General features: G+C 35.7%; 1 protein-coding gene across 3 annotated transcripts in view; it reads left to right on the top strand.

Moving 5' to 3' along the window:
- The first annotated feature begins 915 nt into the window (after positions 1-915).
- Positions 916-17,902, top strand: part of LOC114243704 (pseudouridylate synthase RPUSD2) — a 469,381-nt gene continuing 452,394 nt past the window's right edge. Inside the window, exons 1-2 of one of the 3 annotated variants that reach the window (XM_089740439.1) lie at positions 916-1,025; positions 1,320-1,611. In XM_089740439.1, coding sequence (XP_089596565.1) covers positions 1,333-1,611 — 279 coding nt within the window. In that variant the 5' untranslated portion in view covers positions 916-1,025; positions 1,320-1,332. Of the gene's footprint in view, positions 1,612-17,902 lie in introns of all 3 variants that reach the window. The other 2 variants (XM_089740438.1, XM_089740437.1) reach the window with 2 other exon arrangements.

Below are 17,902 nucleotides of genomic sequence, written 5' to 3'. Positions count from 1 at the left end.
GTTTTTATTGCCTTTGACACATTTGACATTGATATTTGGGGATGTGTTGACAGCTGATTTATGTTGCCATCTTCGTGGTTTTACCAGTAAAGCTTGTAGTTTTCAGTTGTCAGTCAATTTGTAAATAAACTAAACTGAAAAGTGTATTTCCAATCTTAGTCAATGAGTAAGATAAATAAATAATAAATTGTAGATCAAAATTATTAATAAATGAAGATAATTATCACGTGTGTGTATACAAAGTGGCAACGAAAAATAAAAATTGGCTAGATCTCAAAATGTTTTTTTTTCCAATCAGCAACATTTAAGCTTGAAGTTAGAACAGAATTAAAGAAAAAGGGAAAATTTCGAGAGAGAGGGCCATCAACTACATGAAAAGTTTTTCTTTAACAGAAAATATTTACACTTTTTTGCTGTAGCTAAACACCTCCAAAGGAGGCCTGACAGCTCAAAAGAATCTTATTTTTTATTGCTAAGATGGGTGGAAGAACTCACAGCCTATCTGGGGGTAAGTGATTATCGGAGCCCGTAGACATCAACCACGTCAATGTCGCGGCCCATCTTGAGAGTCTCCAGTCTTTTTTACGGTAAGCCAAGTGGCTCTTCAATGAATCCATCGTTGTAAAAATTACATGTTTAAGTTATGAATACTTCTTTTTAAATTGAGAAAGCTAAATTAGATACTTTTAAGTGAAGAACAAATGCAATGAATATTTGAGATTACTCAAATGACGACTCAAATCATAGCAACATAATTATCATTAAATACCGCTAGATTGAAATTTACCAACAGAATTTCTCGAAATCGTATCAATAATTTCATATTTTATTTTCAGATTAAATTACTTGGTGATTATTTTTTAGTCTTTCGTAAAAAGTATAATTTAATAGCAACACTGAAGAGGTTTGTTTGGTTGCGCGTTCATAACCTCAAACTGTCGGCTATTTGGCGGAATTTTAATTTTCTTTACTTGCTAAAAACTTTGATAGTTAGATTAAATTGACGTAAAAGTGATAGATAGTAGGTGTGTTATTTAAAATTAGTGTGATTGCTCTTGATAAAACTTCACAGTTTGTTGTTTAAGCACATGTTTTCTTTGAAGATACCGATTATTGTCTTGATAAAATACGGATATAATTTAATTTCGCTACTATGTAAATATTTTGTAGCTTAGAGTTTAAATATAACTAATTTTTAAATTAAGGTTTGTAATAAAGTAAATTAAGTTAGTGTAGATGTTTAAAACAGCGTTGAATAAAGTAAAAAGTTTTGATAACAATATAATTCATTATCAGTTCTTGATTCGTCTCCATTTCAGAAAATATTTTGTCATGGAAGGCGTAAATAAATTAAAAATCGAAAACGATTTAGCCATCCACGTGCTACCTGCCAAAAAAATGAAAATCACCAGTGAAATAAAGATTATTAAACAAAGAACTGTCGGAACAATGTGTGGAGCTTGGAGGCCTGATGAAGAATATGGAGGTCTTGTGCTAGTTTTTTCGAAGAGGGAATTGTGCTTGAGCCCGGATCCACCAGAGGAGAAGGACTTGCCAGAGAACATTGCAGATTTTTGGGAGGAGATTCCGTCGTCGAGCAGCGATGATCAGGTGAGTTTTTTAAGCAAAATAGATTTAAGCATGTAAGCCATAATATATGTAATAAATATTTTAATAAATGAAAAATGTCATTAGATGTACGAGAGAAATTGCGTCGAAAATATTTTGAAATAACGCCATCTAGTTTTTATGACTTGTACTATTTGAAATAAAACTGCTCTGGATTGTTAAGCAAAAAATAGTTTGTAAAATTTCCGAAAGATGTCTGTCCGTATCTAATAGTACTCAAGTCCACTACTAGGTGTCACTATATTTGCAGGTAACAAAAAATAAAAACGCCAATATTCACCACACCACACGTAGGACGTTTGTCAAAATCAAGTAAGATAGATTTGAGAAAAAAATGTTCATTTAAAAAATTAAGAACAATTGTTCTAAAGCCGAATATTTATGTTACCTATTCCATTCTTGTGACGTGAAACTTTAATCGAAAAAAAAAAAAAAAATTTGTCATTAGTAAATAATTGTAAGGTAGCGCCCTCTGTGAATTGATATTTTAATTTCACGTATAATCCTAAATTAAAATTCACTACAAGAGCTTTCATACACACGTTAGTATTAAAAAAATCTCACAGGTGGCGCTGTATTAAATAGTATGTATATTTCTGTCTCATTCTTTTGTATTTGTGTCTCTTACCTGTCGTTTTTTCCGTTGCATCCGGTTTGAAATCACAACGATTCTAAAGAAGTTTTCACTTCAAAAACTGTGTTAAAGCCCACCAGGAGGCCTTCCTTCTGGGCCTAAGGAGGTTTTCTGTTTGCCTAGACGGGTGAATTAACTTACGGTCCGTTTGATGTATACTGTAAACTCAACCCCATATACGTCTCCAGCTGATTGCCACCACTCATCTTGAGATGAGGCCGAATAATCTATTATATTGTAAAATGGCTATCTTATCTACGATACGCCCTACCAGTAATAGTCTAGGATAGTCATTTCTCAGGGATCCAGTAAACACCATATCAGACAATCCGCGAGTCTTGTCTGGTCAAATAAATTGCCTATATATAAATAGGCAAAGAAAAAACCGCATATTTTGTCTGATTAGTTCATGTAACAGCGTCATGTGAGGACGTATTATGCTAAACTTGACTCGTAAAAACAAACAACTCAGACAAACAAATCATGATATTTTTCTCACTTCGAAATCAAAGAACCTCGACGAATGCGGCGTCAATTTAGATAGTTTGAATAACGAGCAGCAATGGATATCGAATTGATGTGGCGAAGCGAATATCACAGACGATCAATCTAAATGAGCTTCGGATGAGACACCCGTTTTTGAGACGTAGGTTTTTTTTTACTGGTGGTAGCACATCTTGTGAGTCCGCGCGGGACCACCACCCTGACTATTTCAGTAATGCGTTTCGGTTTGAAGGGTGAGGCAGCCGTTGTAACTATACTTGAGACCTTTTAGAAATTATGTCTCAAGGTGGGTGGCGCATTTACGTCGTAGATGTCTATGGGCTCCAGTAACCACTTAATATCAGGTGGGCTGTGAGCTCGTCCACCCTACTAAGCAGTAAAAAAATAAAAATGGTATGTACCTGTAAAGTAACTTTAAAATCCAACAGTGAATTTAAATTTTACGTAACCGTGAAAAATGGTAATTCAAAATATTAATTCAGTAATCACACTAACTGATCTGGCTTCAAACTAACTTTACCATGAAAACCAGAGATTACTTTATAAGATTAGCAAATAATATATCTGTTAATAAATATAATGACGTGTTTATTCGTGACAATAAAATGAAGGGAGATAAGGTAAGTACAAGAAATTGTAATAGGTACTAGATGTACTTATTGTACTCAGAATATCTACTAAAAGTGTAAATACTAGATATACTCCCCTTGCACAAAGAACGCTTTCATTAAAAGTGCCGATGTCGCCATGCCGGAGGAGTCCCCTAACACCGCTGCGCTTGTATGCAATGCACACCCTGCACCATAGCTAAAGTCGCCTCTGTTTCAGTTCATTATGTTCATCTAATGCTTACATTTAGGATTTTTACTGAACCATTGTTAAAGTAGCCAAAATGAAAACTGTTCTGACAGATTCTCCGTGAGCAAGAAAAATTGATTACGTCCCCATTCCATTTGGCTTCATTTACAGTCCGACAAATTATCCTTAGGCCCTGTCTGTGAATTCATTCCAAGAATTAGTGGTTTAAACCTTAAAATTTATCGTTCGACCGATTTAGGTAGGTACGTAACCAGAAATTTGTTTTATGTTAAAGTATGTAATAAAGGAATAGGGTTTTCTTATTGGCATCTTATTGGATACCTTTATTAATTGGTTCTTTTTAATACTTGTTCTTAATCTTTATCAGACAGCGTCGCTGGTGGTATGTCAGGTTCATTAACCTAAGATCATTAAGTGTTTTATCTTATCTTCTAAAAAAGCTATGTACCTATTTATTGCCATACTATTTGTTGTCATAGCTCTTATAAATTAAAGATGATTTTGAAAAATTTAAGATGATATTTCAAACAACATGTATAACTTACTTTAACTCATTACTGTAGTTTTTTTCTAGCAAGCCACAAACTAATCTAGACAGACATAATATAGTTTTTACTGGTAGTATTGAGCATTGTGGGCCGCATAGTACGTGGACCACCTTGCCTATTGAAGCCATGAAGCAGTCATGTGCTCCGATTTGAAGGGTTGGATAGCTGTTATGTGATTGATCAGACCTCTATCTCAAGATGGGTAGTACCATTCACGTTCTGATTTCAATGGGAGTAATCGTAGATTAGACGTAGAAAAAAAAAATTGTACATTTAATAAAAAAATTAATAGATTCTAACAACAATAGCTCCGAAAAGCTTGATTCTAAATCGTGTTAACTTAATAACAAACTTTACTTTTGGTATTTATCGAAAATACGAGATGACCTAGAAATTGTTAACCAATAATCATTACACAACTGATTTCTCTACAGGAATATCCGAAAAGTAATCCGTATATTATAGAAGTAGCTAACCAAATTCATAGATATACCTAAGTAAAATTACATTTAACGTAACATTTCCGCCCCTAGGTCCTAATGGATCCAGAATTATCAGCTGACCAAATATGCACTTCAAGGCGGATTCTCCATTAATTTCATATTCACGGATTCGTGTGGCTTCCGCGATTCCATTTATTATGAGCTCACTAATCCGGCTTGGGGTCTCAGTTAAACTGTCCGGCCGGCTTCCTGACTTGATAACTATTATTACGACTCGTACGTTTGTGCATTCACGGGTAAGATTTTGTGACGTGACAACGTCTCATAATTCGATGGACCCTGCTGCACGCACGAAAAAACATGACTCATGCGGCGTTACCTCGCTCTGAGGCGTTCCATTTAAGGCTTGAAATGCAAGCGAGAGCGCGCAACGAACGACAAAGAGGCACAATCTGCCTCCGCGTTCGGCAGCGTTCGACATCTGTCTCTCTCCTACTTGAGTGAGTGATGCATGTATGGACGCGAGTATGGGACGAACCCATAGACGTTAAATACCGCCACCCACCTTGAAATATGAGTTCTAAAGTCTTAGTATACAGTTACAACGGCTGCCCCACCCTTCAAACCGAAACGCATTACAGTTTCACGGCAGAAATAGGCAGGGTGGTACCTACCCGTGCGGACTCACAAGAGGTACTACCACCAGTACGGTTATACTGTTAAAATAGAAATTGTATTGAAACTTATTTATTTGCCAAACTAACCAGCTGCTTCTGAGAGGTTTTTTGAATCAAACTACAATCGGTTGACTTAATGATGTAGACGGATAGTGATCCGTGAAAGAGAAAGAGAAAAAAGTGTAGTATCTTGTGAGTCTTTTGTGAGCACTTTAGCTCATGATTATAAAACATTATTGTTGCATAGAAGCACGTTAAATTTTTTTTCTACATGTGAGTGATAGAGTTATTGACCTAAGATCCGATCAATACTGTTGCTACTTGTAACCTTCATCTTTACGGTTCACTATATCGTATTGATTGTACTAGTTGCTGTTGCTCATTGACCAGTAATGTACACAAGAGTATGTCGAATGTTTTCAAAAGGAACGATTTTTTATAGTTTCCAAATATATTTGCGAAAATGTCACTAGCAACCTGAATATTTAATGGCATGCAATAATAATTCCAGTAATGAACAAAATCATTTCTATAAGTCTCCTGGGTAATCTGAAGCGGTAGGTACGTTTATTGATACGAAATATTTGTTCATTAATCAATCGATTATGGACTGTTAATTTTGTTATGAGCTAATAAATTCATACTTGACACTCTGTACCACGGAATATGCAAAGCGAATTACCTAAGAAAATAATAGATAATTTCTAGAAATTATTTGGCGTGTTTAGAAATCTTGTGTGTTGTGATACAATATAACATTAAATATACTCGGATGATGAAGGACATGAAAAGGACGAATGAAATCTTCTAATGAACGTTGCCTATTCTTACCTCTTTTTCTTGTATATTTCGGTAGATTCCAAAAAAAACCTTGCTAATAGATTCTAACGCTCGATCTCCACTAAAAACATAAATTAACATTTGGAAATATTACGTACATTTATACTAGACTACACGATATTCATACTTCATTTTTTTAAGTGGTTCTAAAATTTGTTCGGTAGAGGCTTCAGGGTCCAAAAATAATCGTAATCATCGCATATGCATAAGCGCTAATTCGAGAACTTATGCGTCACTACTGCGACACTACTGATCATGCAGGAGCCAGTCACTGTCGACGACCAAGACACGTCTTTACGGATCCATCAGATTCAATAACCTTTGCATTAGACGCCTTCAGCTCTAACACTAGAAGCAGGCTTAGGGACCCCGGTAACCGTACTCGTCGAACTCGACAAAGAGGTCGACGTGCAACCTAACCCATGCATCAGCCCGCTGAGTTTCTCGCCGGATCTTCTCAGCGGGTCGCGATTCCGATTCGGTAGTAGATTCATTCGCGAAGCAGCTGCCCTTGAGTTATAAGGTCTCCTTTGGAGGCACTCGGGCTACTGTTAGCAAATCCCACCCCTCCTGGCTGAGCCTTTGCTCGCCCACCTGTCCTGGTGAAACTGGAAAGGCTTCGGGGCCACCAGTAATCTTTCAATCATAAAAAATAAACTTATGCGTTTTGTTTCTTAAAGAATTTTATATGAAACTTACTTCGCTGCGACTCGTAACTAAAGCGGCTCGAATGAAAATTGCATAAAATTTAATTTAACATTAGAATTAATATTAAAATAAGAGCTCTGTTTAAGCTCTCACCGTAATGTGCATAGAGCACCGATAGTCGCATGACCTCTCCGAATCCACAACACACACCTACACTTACTTTATTGGTCTGATCCTCATAATAACGTACGTAATCGAATTTCTATTACTTTCCCCATTTATGTCGGTATTACCCTGTTTATTTGTGTCATAAACAGATACTTTATGTTTAGCCATGTTTTAATGGAAGTATTTGCAACGGTGTAAATTTTGCTGGAAAGGATTACTGGAAAAGTTATGATCTTAAATGGGCGACGTATTTAGAGTCATACCTAGTATTATGGGGCTTTGAAATAGGTATGTTCAAGTGAATTAAATATATACTTAGGTATTTATCTACGGATTCAAGCGTCTCGCTTTAGTCCTGGTGCAGTGAGAATTGGTTATGGACGTTGATTGTTTAAGTGAAGTTTAAAAAAAAGCTAATTATTTTAAATTAATTAAACCGGAAAACGAAAAACGCCAAGAAGTTATGTTATGTCCATAAAATATACCAGCAACCTACGAAGATCTAATACAAAATCATGGATGAGAGAAAAAAACTAATGATTGACTTTTAGAAAAACGAACAATTTTATTACAACGTGCGGCGATTACAGTTAATAGGAAAAAATAATGATTTCAATTAGTATAACTGAAGTGTAATTTTTCATACGCGTTGATTATGCAGCTCGCGATTCCGATCCGGTGGCAGATTTTGTGAAGCATTGCTCTTGCTAGGGCTAGCTAATTATCTCGGGTTGAGAACATAAGTTTACCTATTCACATCGAAAAGCTAGAATAGCTCCTTAGCCTACCAGCAATTAGGTAAGGAAGTAGATATTTTCAAAACAGAAACTAATTTCGAACTGGAAAATCATTTGTATTCTCTAAAATCCTTTGTATTCTTGGTGGTAGGACCTCTTGTGAGTCCGCCCGAGTAGGTAGGTACCACCACCCCGCATATTTCTGCCGTGAAGCAGTAATGTGTTTCGGTTTGAAGGGTGGGGCAGCCGTTGCAACTATACTGAGACCTTAAAACTTATATCTCAAGGTGGATGACGCATTTACGTTGTAGATGTGTATGGTGGCATGTGAGCTCATAAACACATCTCTGAGCAATAAAAAAATATTTAAAAATAGTACATTAAAGATTATTCCAAAAGAGAGATAAACTAAAACCAGCCAAAATAATAATAACGCCACGAAATATAAGTATCAACAAGAAACGTTAAAAGGTTTCGACTTGAAAAAAATCGAATATTCGTAAAAGTCTTTCCGAAGCGACTTAATAAGATTTCAGTCTCGGAAGAATGTCGTAATGTTATAAGCTTTCCTTTTTATTAGTAGCTGAAACTTTTAGTTTGGTTTTCGTTTGTTTTCTTAATGTATTATCGATTTAAATTTAGCAATCACACGTTTCTGTTTGTCAATTTATACAAAACACGTGTGTCGATAAAATTACGACTAAAAGATGTTATAAAAATCGATTCCAACTCCTACCAAGAAAAACCGATTGTTTCAGCTTTATATTAATCGATTCTTTGTATGGTACACAAAGCATTTGAAGGCCCAAAACTAAAGTCGAATTTTAATACGCGTAAGAATCACCGGTACCACTCTATACTTTCGTTTGCGGATTCTTCTATGTACAGATTATTATTAGTATGAAGATTATCAGTATGATTCTCCTTAAAAGCGGCTATGAACGAGGAATAGTTTTTGCTTGTGTGTGTTGTACTGTAAAAACTGTGGGATCTTAAAACTAATATATAAATGTAGTGGCATTTCGTGTCGTATCGTCGTGGCCTAAAGAATAAGACGTTCGGTGGATTCGTATGTAGCGATGCACCGGTGTACGAATCCCGCAGGCGGGTACCAATTTTTCTAATGAAACACGTACTTGACAACTGTTCACGATTGACTTTCACAGTTAAGGAATAACATCGTGTAATAAAAATCAAACACGCAAAGTTAAAATTTGCGCAATTCCTGGTTGTAAGCAGAAGCGTGAAGCAGTAATGTGTTTCGGTTTGAAGGGTGGGGCAGCCGTTGTAACTATACTGAGACTATAGAACTCATATCTCAAGGTGGGTGGCGGCATTTACGTGGTAGATCTCTATGGGCTCCGGTAACCACTTAAGATCAGGTGGGCTGTAAGTTCGTCCACCCATCTAGGCAATAAAAAAAAATCGGTACGGTAACCACTTGAAACCAGGTGGAACGTGAGCTCGTCCATCCATATCTATCTATCTATCTATCTATCTATCTATACCTATATAAATAAAAAATTAATTGCTGTTCGTTAGTCACGCTAAAACTCGAGAACAGTTTGACCGATTTGGCGAATTTTGGTCTTAAATTATTTGTGGAAGTCCAGAGAAGGTTTAAAAGGTAGATAAATATGAAAATGCTCGAAATTAAATAAAAATAACAATTTTGTTTTTCCTTTGATGTGTCCTCCGTCGGACGGATTCCTTTTGTTTGTTTTAAGTTTATTTTATACAAAAGCTTAGGTCTTTTATTTATTGATTGAGGCACTACGAAGTCTGCCGGGTCAGCTAGTAAGCAATGAAATCTTTAAAACTCCAAGGTTTTACTTCAAATGCTTACTTTGCATGGTATGAAATTAATATTAAGATTTAAATAAAAGCAATTAAAGATAAAGCATGAATTCCATTAGTGGCTAGGTATAATTAACATTTCTTAGATAAAAAGCAACTCAACAAATTTATTTTTCCTACCTTAAACACATATCTGTATATACGTGTAGAAGTTTCAGTGAACAAAGGTACCTGCCGTCAATCATATCGCCAATAACAGTCAGCTGCTCCCCGTCTGGTTTCCAGATTTCCTGCCACTTGTCAAGTAAAATGACGTCTCTATTGATATTTGTTTTTTGAAGTTATACTTCTTTAGGCGCGTTATGAAAAATTGATGAGAGTGAACAGAATGAAGTTGCCCACTAAATCGCTCATTAAGTTGAGGAAAAAATGCTACCAACAAAACAGAAATGGAACCTCTGTTAGTGGCGCATGTTGGCACGCACGCCGCCTCTTTTCACTGTGTATTTATATTTATAATATTTATCCACATGCTTTGAGTTTCTACATTTAAAACACGTGTTTTCATTTTGCTTTCATTATACAAGTGCGAATTTTATATGTGCGTCTGAATTATAATCAGAAGTGATTTAAATTGAATATTTAAATCAATACTAATTAATATTGGAAAATATTTGTGAAAAAACTGTGCTCATCAACCTTCCTAAGTGCTCCAATACAATTGAGGTTAACTATCCGTATGTATTATTTAGTAATATAAATGACAAAATTATTATTTAATATAATTCAAATATTTATTATTAATTATTTAATATTAAAAAATAATAATAATAATAATAAAAATAAAGTATAACTTCTTACGCACGTACATAAGTACACGCACCCTTTTTTATTATCTATACTTCTATACCAATATATAAATCTACAGTGGTTTTTTACGGATGTTCCGCTATAACTACTGAACCGTGCATCCGGTTGATTTGAAATTTAGTATCCGTGTAGAAAATACATGTACTTAATGGATACGCTAATATTTATATGAGTGTTGAACTCCCTAATAATAATGACAATAAATAATAATGTTAATTTTAAATGCACAGCGAAGCGAACGGGTACAGCTAGTCTTTAATAATTCTATTGAGGATTATTAATTTCAGTTTCTTTAAGTGTGTGTATGTATAGGTAATTAAGGCTATTAGTACATGTCAGCAACTGATTGTAAAATAACGTTCGGGGTCTAGTTGACTGTAGACTAGAAAGTAGTTTGTTGCCGCCGGTGTCACCAGTTTTGACCGTGTCTAAAAGCTGAACATAGTATAGTTTGGTTTGGAAAGAACTTCGTTTTGACTTTTCGGCTCCAATCCTTTGTCTTTTAAGTGTAAATAAACTCATTTGCACGATTTCAATTGAAATTTTGTAAATACATAAATGTTTTGTTGACTTATAAATAAGAAAATGACTATATAATATAAAATAGGCTTAAATGGGCAGTTGGTAGATGATCACGTTGCCCAATTCGAGCTCACAATATGGTCTGATGTCGTAAGATTGTTTTGCTTAAAGAAATAAGCTCCTTTAAGGTAAATTATCTCGATATTAACTGAAACTAATAAATTATCAACAAAAACAAATTAAAATACGAAATAAATTACACATATGCTTCACCAAGTACTTCACGAACTAATCATATAAGATTCAAAGTCGAATACAGACGATTTAAACTCAAACGTAATGTTTAAACTTAGGTTCACTTTCGGCATAATAATGCTGCATTATGTATACTAGGCCCTCGTTCCGTCATTTATAACTGTCTCGGTTCCAAATTCAACCCGAAGTTGAGGTCTTTTCTGTTGTTCGAAAACTTTTGTCGGTTTCCTAAGCCCCCGCTTGCCGACACGGGTAATATGGAATATCTTCAATCTTGCCGAAATAAACTTGAAAAACTTATTGGGACTACACAAAAGATGTTCGGAATAGAATGTGTGTTTTCACCCAAATAATTTTTTTTATTGTCTTGTCTGTTTCAGAATTGTCGCTTATTGATTCTGCATCATAAGCTGGTACTGATATTATGTTTATATTCTTCAGAACAGTAATTAATATATGTACTCACAGTCACTATGAAACTCACTTGTTTGTAACCAGCTATCCCTGTTATTATCTTATTGTATCTGTAATTGTGTCTGTATCTGTAATTATCTTATTCTATTTACTATTCTATTTAACTTTATCTTATTCTTATGGTAGTGCGTGCTGTGAGCCCGCACTGTTTTGTATTATAATCCTGTATATTTCTGTCGCGAAGCTTACATGTATTCCGGTGAATCGTGGGACAGATTTTATTATATAAATACAATTGATACTTCGACATTATCTTTCAATGTGGCAGATGGCTTTCACATTACGAACTTACCGTTGACCTAAACTTGTTCTATCGGATCTTCCCGATCCACTCTCGGTGTTTTTAGGCACTCCAAGCACCGGTCACCGTTCTCGTCGAATGTCAAAGAGTTCAACTTACAACCTGGCCCGTAGACCCGACCGAATTTCTCGCCGAATATTCTCAGTGGGTCGGATTCTGATTCGGTGGTAGATTCAGCGAAGCACTATCCTTGTTAGGGTAGATGTTAGCAATGTCTCTTAGGTTAAGCTCCATGACTTCTATACCAGTCCGTGTGAAATAGCCCCTTAAGGTCCCAACGGTTAGGAGGGGGAAAACTTATGACGTCCAAGGGTTACGGTAGCCACCGTGATCCAGTCTAGCTATCCAGTAAAAGAAAAGTGATTCGATTATGGCGAAATTTCAAAGTCAGTATCTTACTATTACTATTGATACGTACTACATATAATACATTATTGCATTACATAAGACACCTTCGATATATCTTCACGAGCACTTTAATACTTTTGCTTAACTGTTTATGGCATAGTGCATTTTTTTTTCTTTTCCTGCTTTTCTATGTTCGAGGACTTATTATTTATTCGTATTTTCGAGTGGTGAAAATTATTAAGTTATAATAAATAATTGGAAACCCAAGAGTCGTCTATATATACAATATTTGTCTTGACAGAGAAAACGTGTTAAATAAAGTTAAGCTTTTCGTAACATCAAAGACAAATTAAATTCATCATTTTTACCAAAAACATCTCAATATGACTTAATCACCATCGATGTAATACCATCAAAGACGGAAAATTATAAATAAAAATAACGATATGCTTTGACATTGATAAATATCCCCTTAAATTGGAGCATCATAAATAATTAAAATACTTCTCGTTTACTTCGCTAAGCGGGAAAGGTCCGTTGCTAAAGTTTCGTAAGCCAATCGACCTTTTTACGTAGTTCAAGTTTTTTTATTAAGTACAGGAAAACTTTGATTTGATGGGTAAGAAGCCGGTACTCGGATCTAGTGATATGTCTTCAAAACAAATTGGAAATTTTAAATTGGTTAATATGTGTTGTTGTAGTGTGTTTTTTTTTTCTTTGTCTCCTCATGTCATTTATAAACCGATTTACATATATTTTTATATTATTTCAAAGGATGTTTTTAGATTGATCGCAAAATATTAGGTATCTAATGTTTTTAGATTTAAATCAAAATAACTGGAAAAATCATATCATCTAAATAAAGTAAATTACTTATTTTCGATTTTACTTAGTTTTAATTTATGTATAGCTATTACGGTCGCTAAACATAAGCGAAACCGTGCAACCTTAGTTTATTACACCAACATACATTAGTATATGCATTCATTATATGTATATCCATTCTAAATAAATATTTAAAAATCATGCAATAAAGGATACTATTGTACTTCTATAATCACAGATTTCACCAAGCCTACACTTTAGACAAATATTAATAAAGACAAACAATATTTAACCTATTCTCAATTTGACCACAGACTATAAGTAGTAAGAAAAGTTTGACAATAAACAATTAGTATGCATGCGTGTGTGCAATGTTTTTATTTATTGATTTAATGTATTTTTATCCATAATAAAAAAAATATTAACATTCTATATTCTCTCTAAGTGCGGGAAAATTCATACTCCTCCGTCCACACAATTTTCGTAAAAAAGGGTACAAAGTTTTTGCTTCACATATTAATTAATACATGGATAACATTGGGTTGTAAAAAAAAAGAAAAATTACAAATGTGTATATTGCGTAAATACAGTTCCAAGAAAGAGCCTGCACGAATAGGTGGAAATGTGCTTTTCTCCACTTATTAAAAGGCAGGCTAAGTGTTACCCTATATAACCTCGTATCTCAAAGCAACAAGATGAACCGAGCTGGATCAGAACATTTGAATGGACGAGAAAAAAAACATTTCTGTTACTAATATCATGAACTTTCTTATGTTTTGTAAAGAAATCAGTAATTGGGCTTTGTTTCAGTTTTATGAAAAAATAGAATTTTGTTTTTAAATTACTCTGAACATCATATCGAGCAAGATCGAGGGACTGCTGATTAATACTTTGCAGCAGGCACTTGGAAGGAAAAAAAAAGTAATGATATAAATTGTATGTAAAGATAGTTGTGTTAGATTTTTAAGTTACTAAAATAGATTATAAATAATTCTTACTAACAAAATGTTATGGTTTTAAAAAAAGAAACTGAAATAAAGTATAAATAAATCAATTAATTAATTAAATGTCAATAATGATGGCCTCAATCACGCTTAGTCACGTCAATAAGATCCAGGAACAGAGAAAACATTAATTCAATATTTTATATCCTTTAGCGATGATTCAATAATTACTTAAGTTTGTTCGTAGTTAAACAACTTTTAAAACTCTTTTGTGCTGCTACCTTAAGGAAGAAAAACCATAAATTTCCCCGTGAAAAACTACCCACATCAAAATTAATTGGCAATTATAAAACCTTTGAATCGTAGACATTTATCTCCCAACTCAAGCCAATTACGCGAAACGGTAGTATCAAGAAATCAATTACGAACTTAACAGTCTTCCTGACGGATCAGCAATGGATCGGATAGCGATACGACTGCCTTTTAAATGTCGACAAAGACAAACGGGAGAACGTCTTCTGGTCGGAATTATAAGAAGAGAATCACTGAAGTGAAACCGTTTTAAAATCGCCACGAATGAATACTAGTCATCAGACTTATCTATACTAATATATAAATCTACAGTGGTTTTTACGGTTGTTCCGTTATAACTACTGAACCATGCATCTGATTGATTTGAAACTTTGTATCCATTTAGAAAATACATGTACTTAATGGATAGGCTAATATTTATATGAGTGTTGTACTCCCTAATATAAATAATAATGTTAATTTTAAATGCCCAGCGAAGCGGGCGAATACGGCTAGCTATGAATAATATAGTCAACTCTGATTTAGATTCATAATCCATGTTCATAAACAATCCTAAAACATGTATACAGCGAAAATCTTATCTAACAATTTCGTCAAGCAAATGGTGATTCAATTCATAATGTTATTATCCCTTAGAGTGTACATTATTACCTCTATTCATGTTTGGTCGTCATTGCTCATACGGAATGCGTAATCTTCAAGGATCACGTTACTTACTGTTCTGATTTGTCGGAATAGTTCAATTTATACAAATGTGTATGTTCTGAAATAGTTAAGTCGCAGTTTTTTGTTGCTGTTGTGAGTTGTTTTATTACTGGCACCAAAATAATGAAAACAATGTAATAATGTAAGTAAGTGGTCTGCTTAATCTAGCTAAAATACCTAAAGAAAAGAAGAAATAAATATTGATAATGAATGCTGTTCCACAATAGAATCTTATTGTCAATTGTATTTGATTGATCATACGTGAATACTAATTCATATGGTTGTTAATGTTATAATATTTAAAATGTTATGCTATAAAAAAATTCCAATGAAATACGTACCTATCAAATGTTCACGATTGACTTCCACGGTGAAGGAATAACATCGTGTAATAAAAATGAAACCCGCAGAAATAATTCTGTAACCAGTAATTACGCAAACTATAAAGTTTGCGTAATTACTGGTGATAGGAGATCTTGTGAGTCCGCACGGGTGGGTACCACCACCCTGCCTATTTCTTCCGTGAAGCAATGCGTTTCGGTTTGATGGGCGGGGCAGCCGTTGTACTGTTAAAGGTGAGACCTTACGACTCACGTCTCAAAGTGATGGGCCGTGAGATCGTCCACCCACCTAAGCAATAAAAAAAAGCTTTAATAATGTAAGAAAGTGCTTGAGTATTGTCCGAAATTATTGAAGCTATATTATTTAAAACGAATGGCTTAAACTGATTAATTTATAATTTTTAGGACACTCCTAGATTTTGGGAGCTATTGAACAATTTGACTTCTTGTCTTTTCCATGCAAAGAACATTGATAAATTTTTGTGGAGCATGTTTAAAGTTGTTCACATTTGTATGTTAAGAATCTTAGTTAATATGTAACGTTTTGATTATTTAACTTAAGATAATTAAAAAAATTCTGGGTAGCCGTGGTGGTGTGCTTGATTTAGTAAAAAAGTACATTACAAAATGTAATCGTCTTGCAAGTTTGGCTCCTACTGTTATCAAAAGAACAAGCCGTTTCAGAACTGCCCTCGCGTTTCGCTTTCTACTCATGTAACTGTGTTCGTTGAGTGCTCTCTGGCCTGTTGCCTCCCTCTTTGCTAAGGCCCTTGTTTCGAGTGGCTAAGTTCTTAACAAGAACAAAAAAGTCAATTTGATTTGAGGTAAAGTATCTCTAACTAACTATTTAACGCTATAAAGATTTTAAAAAGTCGAGAAGATTTGTATTTACGAAAATAATTTTGATTATTTATTTTATGAATTTTAAACATAGAAGTCAATATCGTATTACCCTTGTTTTTACACTAGATCAATAAAAATATATTGAGAATTTAAACATAAAATTTTCGCACCACATAATATAACCCAAATAGAATATCCGGTTGTATAATTGCGACATTGCTAACTAGTTGCAACTAAACTACTAATTCAAGGAATTAACTGTCAACAAAGCAATAACAATCTAAATGGATCCAAACAAACTCTAAATTTATCTAACCCAACATAAATCCGCATTCGTATTATAGAAACAAAACAGAGCGTAGCATAGCTGACAGACAAAAACAGGTTATTAACTTACAAAGCGCTCATAAAATTAATATACAATGGACATCTTAATATCTCGTAGCGCGTAAACGAGTTTATGACAGTATCCATCTGTAATTTATGCGCGCCGTAAGGACGTTTCAGACGAATGAAACGTGTCCGTTTTGTGTTTTCGTTTGTTTACAACTACCTACATACTATTTCATTGCGGGTGTCGGTATAAATGAAAACACTAATTTTTACAAAACTTTATAAGTCCTCAGTATGAAATAACTAGCTTTTGCCTGCGACTTCGTCCGCGTGGAATAGTTCACAAATAATGCTTTACTTTATTTAGCATAAAAAACGTTATAGTGAGCCAACCTTAATATATAGAAATATGCTGTCGTGGACTTTTTTTTAGATCTTTTAAAGGGGAACAATTCTGTCATACATTACTTTAGCGAAACTTTAACCGTTTCTGCAGCGCACGCAGCGGAAGCTCTCAAAAGAAAAAAAAAACGCGGATTTTGAAACATTATTTTTCGGTGCTCCGCTTGCATCGGTCTTTTTTTTTTTTTTTTTTTTTTTTTCCACAGGAGAAAATCGCCGGATCCCCACCCGCACGGCAGGTGGGGTATGTGGGAGTCGAACCTCACTAAAAACTCCTGCCGCTCACAGCCGGCGCCCTACCCCGGACCGGGTGGGAACCCAGTCGGAGTTATTGAGACGGCGGGACAGGGTTTACGCAGAGCACATTACATCCATCCCGCCGTCCCCCAGACGCCGGACCGGCGGCCGCCAGCAACATGACCGCCGGCTCCCTCGGTCGACGGGCCAAGAGCCCGATTGATAGCGCCGCGCTACACCTTCCCCCGGAGCGGTCGGGGGAACGCGACCTACCACGCCGCCCCACGCCTAAGCTCCTCCCCGCACAAAGCGGGTGGAGCCCGAAGCTCTTAGGGGGCCGGGTTACGGACGAGACCCCGGTCCCGACCCCCTGCTCGGCGGCGGCGGGTTTCTGCGTAGTGAGGAGAGCTTTGCCTCACTCGCCCCGCCGCCTCCTTCTGCGAGATGGTGCACTCGCAGAAGTCGAGCATAGCCTTCCAGGACTCGTCACCGCCAAGCATCGACGCCACGACGCCAGGCAGCGACAAGTCCAGTCCTATCTTTGCGACCAGGACACGGCGCTGCACCTCCCAAGCTGGGCAGACAGCGAGCGTATGCTCCGCCGTGTCCAGGTCGTGTCCACAATGGTGGCACCTCGTCGTCGGCTCAGCTCCTATCCGGTGCAGATACTTTCCGAAGCATCCGTGCCCAGTCAGCACCTGCACCAGACGGAAGGTGAGGCGTCCTCGGCCACGATTCACCCAGTC

The sequence above is a fragment of the Bombyx mandarina genome, chromosome 04, assembly GCF_030267445.1.
Source record: "Bombyx mandarina strain Sakado chromosome 04, ASM3026744v2".
Taxonomy (NCBI): domain Eukaryota; kingdom Metazoa; phylum Arthropoda; class Insecta; order Lepidoptera; family Bombycidae; genus Bombyx; species Bombyx mandarina.
This window is presented reverse-complemented; position numbering and strand designations above follow the sequence as displayed.